We start from the raw sequence: 10680 nt of genomic DNA, 5'->3' as shown, positions 1-10680 counted from the left end.
CAGCTTTCAGAATTACAAAATGAATTCAAGGCCACTTAATCACGGATCATGAAGACAAAAAAAAAATGCTAAGAATCCAGGTCAAGGGAGGAAGCCACAGCTGGTCAACAACTCTTTGTTTTTATACATATAAAAATCAACTATAATATATAACATTGTAAATAGCATTTCTGAATGAGCTGAGAAAACAGCAGATATTATGTCAGAAGTAGGAGCTACAACATCAAGAAGAGTGGATCTATAAGGAGGCATTTGATGAATAAATAATAAAAGAATCAAGGTCAGGAGTTCTGATCTTACTGAATAGGAAAACCAACATATAGATTATTCATCATCATTCTTTCTCTACCTCGCCAGCTGGTGTTTCTGAATTAAACCAGTATGACACAGTATAGACTAAATTATGACACTTATGATTTATGACTTTCTACATATTACAAATTATTTCAATGCTCAAAAAAGTACTAAAAAGTAACAGATTTTTTTGATTTTGCTTTAATTAAAACTAAAACAGAGTAAGTAAAGAAATCAATGAGAGGAATAGGTTTGTCTTCATAGAACCAAATGGTACTTCTGAGTTGAGCCATCTAGTTTGTGTCTTGCCTTAAATTATATCTATCTTTACAAAGGGAGAGAAAATCCTGTATTTTGGGAGAGGCTGCAGACCATCACAATACTCTTTTAATTGAACTGCTAGAATACAAGATGGGGTTGTGAGCTCTATTCCCCCACAGCTTTGAGAAATGTGTTTAGGAGCCTTTAAGATGTCATTTCATTTCAGCAAATGCTTCAGCTGGTCCTGTAGATTTGAAGACAACTCAACACTGCAAATCAGATGGAGAAAAAGATTCATTTGGAATAAACAAGAAATAATATTTCTTTTTTTTCCACTTTAATTTTAAAATATTCTCTGTATTTGGGATAATATCCCTTTTTCTTTAGCCCCATACAGACTAGTTCTCAAATGTTAATTCAGTCAACTTATCTAATATTAGTATGGATTACACTTTATTCAGAATTTGTGATCATTCATATCTGGTTCCTTAGAGTTTAACTTTATACTGCCAATAAGGAGAGAAAAGATTTGCTAAACAAATTAGTGTTACAAACAAGATTGCAGAGGGGACATTTTATCCATCTGATCAATCAATCCAGAAACATTTATTAAGTATATATTGTATATTATGTGTTGCATTAAATGTTTTGAATATACAACAAAAGAAATAATCCCTATTGACAACAATTTTATTAACTTGAATGCATTAAAGGAATCAATTCAACAAAAGTATATTATCCATTAGTATGTTAATGGATGCTGGCAATTAAAAGTGATTAAATTTGGTTTTAGGTGTCATTTGGATAAACTGTGTTAGCAACCAGATGAACTAGTACCTGAAAGGAATGACATTTCTTTAAAGATTCTGGAATATATAGTTCAATATACAGAGAGTGTAAGTCAATTTGTGAGTTGACCTAAATTTCCCAGGTCTGCAGGACCCAGCTGCAGAGTTTCTGCAGACTATCCATCCCATTTCCCCCAAGCTTTCCCCATCCCATGCCTCCAATGGTACTTACTTCTTCTGAATAGCTTCTTGCCTCAATAAGAAAAAAGAGGAAAATAAGAATTATATTCTAACTCAATTATAATGCATGACAAGGCACACAAGCTGAAATAAAGTTTTTAGTTTTTGTCATACTCTATAACACTGTCCTTCATACCGAATGACTATGCTACTAACTGGGAAGTCCTATATGTGAGTTGGATATGAATCCTACAAAGATGGATTCCACAGTCCCTCTGGTACCATCCATCACATTAATGGAATGAGATGCTGGAGTTTACATTCCAGGTTCAAATTAATCCTGGGTATCTAAGGTATCTAAGGTATCAAATCAGCACATCTATACCCATATGAAGAACAACCATGTACAATACTATTTATTAAAATATTAGAAGTTCAAATGCAATTGAACATTCCTCAAAAAGAAACAAATGAAACAAATTAACCACTCCAATTTCCTTCTTAGAGGCTAGGCTCTAAAGATAAAAAAATTAAACTGAAGCAAATCTGAGGAATAATAAATGAAGTTTCTTAAAACTACAATGTGATTATTTGAGGAATCTTAGGAACATCTATTTTTTAAAGCCATCTGCATGACCTGTATGTATTGGAACAACTGTGTCAAGGTGAACTGCCGTGATATTTCCCAATATACATATCTGAGTCCCAATCATTCCCATCATTCCCCCTGGGCCAGTATGCTCCTGAAACAAACTTTCTGCCTCTTTGGCCTATCCTGGGGATATCATAAGGGGCACAGAAAATCCTGCAAAAACTTCCTCTTCCTCTTCTCCCGCCTCCCAACTTTCTCTGTAACTTTGGGCATCTTATCCAGGAAATAAACTCTGAAATGACCCCCTACCTACACACACACACACACACACACACACACACACACACACACACACACACACACGGGATGTGCAGAATCTCAAAAAAGAAGCTAAGGGTAATGTCTAAGTAGCGACCAAATGAAGGAATGAGAAGCTAACTCTGGAGTTTACATCGTACTTACTGATACTGAAGATGAGTTGTTATAATTGCCATTTTCCTTAAACTCTGTATACAAAAACAAACAAACACAGAAATATGACTGTCCACTTCATGGCAGCAACATGAGTTACACTGTCCTTAGAAAATCTGACTCTTAGAAGAAAATACTTCTTACGTCTTCTGAGTGCAAGATGGCATCTTCCTGCAATACCATGTTTCGAGCTGCCTGACCCAGCAGCTGAAAGACAAAAATAAAAATGGTAATAATCAACACAATTTCCAAACTTCCTGCAATCTTCCTAGTGCAGCTGTTGCACCCTCCCCACTGCACATACACTCAAGATGTAATGGAGGCTAATTTTCCATTTGTTCATGTTGAGAATGCATTTCCTTGGCTCCGTGGCAAGCCTGGCACGGTTCTGACATCTGTTCTAAAGGCCAACGCTTCAGAACAGAAGTACTCTGAAACTGCTGAGCTCCTCACATGGCTCATTAGCCAAGCGCTGAGATGGGGACTCTGGCTTACTCCCCGCTTGCTCAGAAGACTTGGGGGATGGGAGGGTGTCAGGCCAAAAGGTGAGGCTGAGAATCAAAAACTTCAGAGTGGAAAAGACCCCCAAAACCAACTATCTAGTCCACCCAATACCTGGCCAACAATCACCCCTAAAATACCCCTGACAAAGAAAGGGTAATTCAGCTTCACTTGAAGACCTCTAGGGAGCAGGAATGACCCTCCCCTCACGAGGCAGCCTCTTCTACTTTTTGATAGCTCCAGTTCTTCCATTTTCCCTTACACCAAGTCAAAACTTGCAACTTACAGGCTCCCACGATAACAAATTAAGGAATCCTGGAGGCCAGCTAGTCCAAATCCTTCATTTTTCAGATAAAGAGAGAACTATGGAGCCTGAATGTGGACCAAAGCATAGTACTTTCACCTTTCTGTTGTTTGTATGCTTATTTATTTTTCCTTCTCGCATGGTTTTTGATCAGGTTTTTCTCATACAGCATGATGAATATGGAAATATGTTCAGAGGAACTGCATATGTTTAACATATCAGATTGCTTGCTATCTTGAGGAGGAACATGAGGGAGAGGAGAAAAATTTGGAACATAAGCTCTTGCAAAGGCGCATGCTGAAAACTATATTTGCATATATTTGGAAAAATAAAATACTATAAAGAAATGAAAAAAAAAAAACAAAACTGATGCCCAGAGAAAGCCTCAAGCTCACAGAGATGTCACTTGACATCTAGGGGAAAAACCAAAACAGGCAAACAAACAAAAAAACCACCTTAATTTCTAGGTGACCGCTCTCCTAAGACTTTCTTCCTTTTTCTGAGGCTGGGGTTAAGTGACTTGCCCAGGGTCACACAGCTAGGAAGTGTTAAGTGTCTGAGACCAGATTTGAACTCCGGTCCTCCTGACTTCAGGGCTGGTGCTCCATACACTGCGCCACCTAGCTGCCCCTCTCCTACAACTTGAAGACAGTTGTTGTGTTCCCCTGGATCTTTCCCTTTTCAGGGTAAATATCCCTCGTTCCTTTGACTGACACCCGTCAGTTGTATGGGGCTGTACTTTCCACTCACAGCCCCTGAGGGTTCAGACACTGAAATCGAGCCCTAAAGCTCCCGTATATGTCTCCTGGTTGCAGGGGGACTGGACGTCTCCGGCCACCAGCACTACCTGGAACCTCATTTTCCTTCCCTCTTTTGCAACTTTTAAATGGCCATTTCGGAGCCGCCTCGAGGCTCAGGGAGGACAACCCATGGAAGAGTTCTTCCAGTCATAAGGATTGTGTCCTAAGCTAAAAAGCGTCATTTATTCACTTAATGTAATAAAAAGAACGATGTATGTGAGTGGTTCCCGCCTGGCCGGCTCTGACTCTCCCATTTGACAGCATGCTCCTTGAGGGGCAGGGACCTTTCCTTTGTATCCCCGGTGCCCGGAACGAAGCAGTTCTGGGACTCAGCACTCAAGAATCCAGGAGGGAAGGCGTGGGTCCCCCGGCAGGGCAGGCGGCCCAGGGTCCCGGCTCTCTAACGACCACGGGCAGCAGCGTCTTGCCAGGAGGAGGAGATTCCAAATACGGACCGGGCAGATCCCATCTCCGGGCCACCATCCTCTTAAACTCACTTTCAGTCCCACATTCTTTAATCCCATAATCCCAAAGAAAAGCTTCCGGCACAGAACCCCGGACCCGGGTCAGAACACGGGATCAAAAACTCCTGGCTGGGCGAGCCGGGACTAACGACAACCTCTCTGGGCTGCACTCGTGAAACTGACTTTAGGTGATCTTCTCACAAAATGAGTCATTTACGATAAATGATGTCTGGGATCTTCTTCTAAATATAATGATTCTATTACTGTCTGAGGGGATTGGCTCCTCACGTTCCAGTTCTGGAACTCAATACTCAAGAAACTACAAGTCCACGCAGTAGCCACACCCACCACGTCTCTTTCACGCCCCGATGGACTACAATTCCCAGGATGCACCACTCAATCTCCAAACTCAACCAGATGCTGAAACGGGTTCCATAAAAAACTACAAATCCCAATATGTAGCGAGGCTTCCGCCCGCTGCTTCAGCGCTCGCCGAAAGAGTTCTCCCCTCCCCTCCTCTCCTCTCCCTCTCTCCCCCCTCCTCTGCAGCAGCAGCAGCCTTCCGTCTCACCTCAGAGCTCCGTGAACCCTTCAACACCTGCTTGGTGAGGGCGATCACGTCGGTCCCACAGGCATTCACCTTCTCGGTGAGCAGCCCCTTTACCGAGTGGCCGAATCGCGACTGGGGATCGGGCACCCCCGCCGCCATTGCAGCGGACCGTCGAAGGCTTCGTGGCCGCGACGGCAAGGCGCTGGGGCCAAGAGACACCGAAAAGCAATTTGAATGAAAGGGACCTTGGGCGCATGCGCCTGCAGCCGGCTTGCTTTAATGCCGTGTCTTTGCAAGCTTTCTCAGACAAATTTGCCGCGGATCTTTTAATCGGAGAAAGAAACGGCAGCTCTCCTTCTTCAAGGCCAAAGCGAATAGCCCCAGCCCCAGCTACGTGTGTCTGTAACTGGGGAAACGTTTAACGTACATTTCCTAATTAAGTCTCCTGAGTGCAGTGCTTCGGAATGTTGGGAGACAGAACACGGCGGTCCGCCTTCATGGAGCTTACGGTCTAGTAACAATCAGGAAAGAGTTCAGTGGATGCAAAAGGAGACCGACGGAATGTTGCAAATCAGTCACAAGGCTCACCTTTAAGCGGTGGGCGCCGGGAAGGCAGGGAAGATGTCCCAGATGGAGAGACCCATGAACGAGACCTGACGGTCCCGGGTACCCTCAACGTCTCAATCTCATCTGTAAAATGGGACAACAATAGCCCCCATCCCTTATTAGTTGTGAGGGTCAAAGGAGAGCATTTATGTAAAATTTTGCAAACTTTTAAGCCTTTATAAATGGAAGGAACTTGAGGGGCTCAATTCCCCCGGCACTATAGGATCATTCTATTTAGAAGAAGACCCCAGAGATCATTTATCGTGACTCACTTTGTGAATGAGCGCGGGAAAGATCTCAGACCATCTGCAGTCAGTTTCACGAACGAAGCCCAGAGAGGTGAAATCATTTATGCTCTCAGCTAGTAGAGGACTTTCCACCGGGCTCGGGCGTGGCTCTCCCAGTGCCAAACACAGACCCCTGCTCCGTGAGCAGCAGGCCTAGCCCTCTGCTTCTGCACTACAACTTCGGCCAGGCAGCCCTCCCACTTTTCTAGAGGAGTAATGAGACCCTCTAGGGTCCTAATGTCTGCCTCGACCTGAGAGCTAAGAAGGCAAATGTAGGGCCGGAGAAACTGAGGCAGGAGAGAGACCACAAACCCAACATTCCATCAAGGGGAGAGATTGATTGGCAGGACTCTGGTCTCAAAGTCTCCAGTGGTGAATGACATGTATGCACGCATGGCTCAGACCAAGGCAGGGGCGGGGTCAGAACACTGAGAGTGGGAACCATATCAATCTGGTTCTGACGCGTCTGGGAGACACCAGACATTCTGATAAATTGGGATAAAGAAGAGCAATGACAGAAGGAGCTAGGAGCCAGGAAGTCTGAACTCCCCCTTATCTTGAGTCTCACATTAACAATTTACAACCTTAGAGCAAATGGTCCCCAGTCTTAGTGAACCAGAAGGGGGTTTTGCAACTAAGGAGATTGAGGCAGAACAGTTAAGGAAACTGAGGCAGAACAATTTAGGGAAACTGAGGCAGAACCAATTAGGGAAACTGAGTCAGGGCACTTAAAGAGACATTAAATAAAACTAGGAAAAAAATGCAAGGACAAGTCTCTCCCTGATAACCCCAGAGTTAACAGCTGTACAAAGGCTCCCTTGTTGCAAGTATGTCAGGTACTCTACAGTTCTGGAGCATCACCTCAGCCAGAGAATCCAGTTTGAGATGGACAGTTCACTGTGAGTTAGGTCTGCAGTCCTTTGTCACTTAACTCAGCCTCTGCTTACAGAGCAGCAGGGCTCCAGGGCTCAAGGCCCATTCAGAGGGCAGCCCTCTCCAGGGGACAAGGTGAGGCTTGGAGTAGCTCCACCTGTCCCCGTCCCGAGGAACAGACAGGGCTGCAGAAAGGATCAGATTGCAGAGCAGATTATCCAGTTAGACCAAGGCAGGCAAACCCCGAACTTTTAGAGGCCTGATACCAAACTACAAGGTCCTTTGAGAATGCTGAAATACTAATTAATGAACTGGGGTGACAGGAGTGGAGAAACAGATCAGAGAGACTGCCAGTCCCAGGACAGGGGGACAGACTTTTAAGCACGTTTGCCACTCGTCAGTACAGCCTTGTGTACAAGTTTCCTTGACAGTCTCTCGCTTACAATGGGGAAATGGCAGGATGTGGGGGAGCACACAACGGGGTATGTCGACACACATCGCAATGTTGGCCTGACATTGTTAGGCGAACACTTCTTCGGAAAGTCCAGGATCTCATTACCTTTTAAGTAACCACTTCTAGGAAAATCTAGGGTCTCATGACCCAGGGATGGGGCCAGTCTTTTGTCCATTTCATAATCCACCTCTCTTCTTGGATGGATCATTGTAATAACCTCCTGACTCGGTCTCTCTCTGCTCAATCTTCCCTCTTCACAAATATGACTCCCTTGCTTAAAAAACTTCATTAGCTCCCTGTAGCCTACAGCCCAGCTTCTTAAACTGTGGCTGGTGACCCCATATTGCGTTTCATAACTGAATACAGAGGTTGCAGAATTATGATTTATTATTGTAAATGTTTGACTTGTATATCTATTTTATAAACGACGGTCATGTAAAAATTTCTTGAGCTAAATAGGGTCATGAGAGGAAAAAGTTTAAGAAGCTTTGGCCTGTAGTCTGAAATGCAAACTCTCCTTACTTAGCCTGTAAGGCCCACTATAATCTGATACCAATTAACTTTCCAATCTTATTTGACATTAATCTCCTTTGTGCACCCTAAATTGCAACCCAACTGGACTATTTCTTATCACATTTAGCAGCTCCTTTGCATCCTCACATTGGTGAAAATTCCATTAAAATTTCTTTATCTTGATTGATTATATTTCCACTTCAACTCTCCTATTGAAATTCTTCTATTCCTTTAAAGCCCAGTTTAGGTGCCACTGCCCCAGAGGTCTCCTCTGATCCTCTTACTTGGAATCCTTCTCTTTCTTTGAAGATTATTGTGGAGCACTTTGCCTGGACCTCTGCTTTGATAGAATTTCAGATTTAGAAGGAAACTCAGTAACCAATTCATTCCTGAACAAGAATTTTCTGTACACCTGCCCAACAAAAGTCTTTGCTTAAAGACCTCCAATGAAGGAAAACCCTCCACATTCCAAAATAGACCATTCCACTTTTGACCAACTCTAGTCATGAGGGAATTTTTTTCCCCTTACATCAAGTTTTAATTTAGTTCTTTGCAACTTTTGGCATTGACTAATTCTGTAATTATTAATTTTTTTCCTTGCTGAGGCAGTTGAGGTTAAGTGACTTGCTCAGGGTCACACATCTAGGAAGTGTTAAGTATCTGAGGCCAGATTTGAACTTCAGGGCTGGTGCTCTATCCATAGCACCACCTACTTGCCCCAATTCTGTTATTTTTTATTAAGAAGTCTATATAATACAATCTATGTCAAATGCTTATCATCTCTGGGAGGGGAGATAGAAGGGAGAAAGGAGAAAATATGGAGAAATTTTTAAAATGAATATTAAAAATTGTTTTTATGTGTAATTGGAACAAATATTAAAAATACAAAGATTGTATATACATCTTAAGAAGATTGTATGCTTCTTTCTATGTATATCTCCGAAGACAAAAAAAAAAGAGTTGTTGGCTGAAAAACATAAATTACCTAGGAAGGAACTGGAAATCAGTCTTGACAGGAATGAGGCTTAGCCCAACTTCTTATGCCATTTTCTATTTAAATCTTGACCCTGAAAGTCTTTTTTCCCTTTCTTAAATCCTTTCCCCTTAAGTATAGTTTTCTACTGAATTTCAAATATCATTCCTTTCTAAAGTCTGTAGGCAGTCTTTCTTCGAGGGTCGCACTCCTGAAGCCATCCTTGTCCTCAGATAATTAAATTAACTTTCCACCTCTGTTCCACCACTCCCACTCCGGTGTTACTACACTGTTACGGACTCTTACTCTGTGGTAAAATCTCTAATGGATCTCCCAAACTCATAAAATCACTGTGACCTTGAAACTGAAAATTAACAATTCCATCTGAAGATATTCATTCACTTAAGCTACGAAAAGACAAATGAAAAAGAAGCAAAGGAACAGGTGCTCATGGCCACCTGACAGCAGAGTGGCCTCACTTCAGCTCTCTACCATCCTGTTGTTCATAGCAGTTTTTGCCTCACTCGTTACCAAAAGGAAAAGAGGGAAAGATTGGTTATTTCCTCGTATTTTAACTCACTTCCAGTTTGCCACATCGTGCATCGCCAGTCCTTTCTGTTCCTCAACCAATTAGAAGATGGCATTATCCCATAATAATTTGATCACACATGGCTAGAATCTCCAACATTCCAAGTGGTTGCTTAGACAGGAACCAGGCAGGGAAATATCTATATGTGCTTAAAAACTGGATCCTCATTGGCCAATTCTTTCATTACACTAATATAGTTCCTGATACATGTCAGGTGTTTAATAAACACTTGATAATAAAAACATACTTAAATATACAAATAAAAAATTTTTAATATCAAACAAAAATAGAAGCTTACTATTTTAAAAATATACTATATATATGTATATATGTATATATATATAAACTTTAATATCACAAAATTGAGGCAGCTAGATGGGGCAGTGGATAGAGCACCACTTCTGAAGTCAAGAGGACCTGAGTTCAAATCTGCCCTCAGACACTTAATATTTCCTGTGTGACCTTGGGCAAGTCACTTAACCCCAATTGCCTTAGCAAAGGTAATATCACAAAATCAATTTTTGTATCCTCTTTTGAAACTTTTTTCCTGTGATTTTATTGATTTTACTGTTATTTAAAGATAGTCAATGTGTATATTGTTTCTACTTTCTCTTATCTTCTAAAGTTATTAATGTTATTTTAACTGCCAAATCTAATGGCCTCTTCTCAATCCTCATTCTTCACCTCTCTGCAGCCTGTGATACTGATCACTTTCTTATTAATATTTTCTTCTCTTTAGGTTTTCATGACATTATTCTCCCCTGGTTCTCCTCCAAACTGTCTGACCCCCTTCCTTCTCAATTTCCTTAGCTGGATCTTCATCCAGGTCAATGCTACTAACTACAGAATTCCCATAGAGCTCTGTCCTGGGCACATTTCTTTTTCGCCTCTATACTATTATACTTGGTGATCTCATCAGCTCCTTTGCGTCCATTTGTCATCTCTATGCTGATGATTTTCAGATCTACTTATCCAGTTTTAACATATCTACTGACTTATGGTCTCACATTTTCAATTTCCATTTGAACATCTCAAACTGGATATTTTGTAAGAATCTTAAACTCAATATGACCAACAAAACTTTATCTTTCCCCTCTAAACTTTCAAATTTCTGATAGATTATTGTTGAAGCTACCACCATTTTAAGTCACCCAGATTCACAGCTTAGGTATTATTGTCT

General features: G+C 41.8%; 1 protein-coding gene across 1 annotated transcript; it reads right to left on the bottom strand.

Annotated features, from left to right (window-relative positions):
- Positions 1–646: 646 nt before the first annotated feature.
- BORCS7 (BLOC-1 related complex subunit 7) lies at positions 647–5416 on the bottom strand. Its single transcript, XM_074295473.1, has 5 exons — positions 5227–5416; positions 2731–2793; positions 2578–2621; positions 1576–1596; positions 647–824 (listed from the first exon to the last, which is right to left on the bottom strand). The coding sequence occupies exons 1-5, from the start codon at positions 5362–5364 to the stop codon at positions 773–775; spliced, it is 318 nt and encodes a 105-aa protein (XP_074151574.1). The 5' UTR covers positions 5365–5416; the 3' UTR covers positions 647–772.
- Between the last annotated feature and the right edge of the window lie 5264 nt (positions 5417–10680).

This window comes from Sminthopsis crassicaudata, chromosome 2, assembly GCF_048593235.1.
Source record: "Sminthopsis crassicaudata isolate SCR6 chromosome 2, ASM4859323v1, whole genome shotgun sequence".
In the NCBI taxonomy this organism is placed as follows: domain Eukaryota; kingdom Metazoa; phylum Chordata; class Mammalia; order Dasyuromorphia; family Dasyuridae; genus Sminthopsis; species Sminthopsis crassicaudata.
The sequence above is the reverse complement of the archived record's forward strand: the minus strand, read 5'-3'. Positions and strand labels throughout refer to the sequence as shown.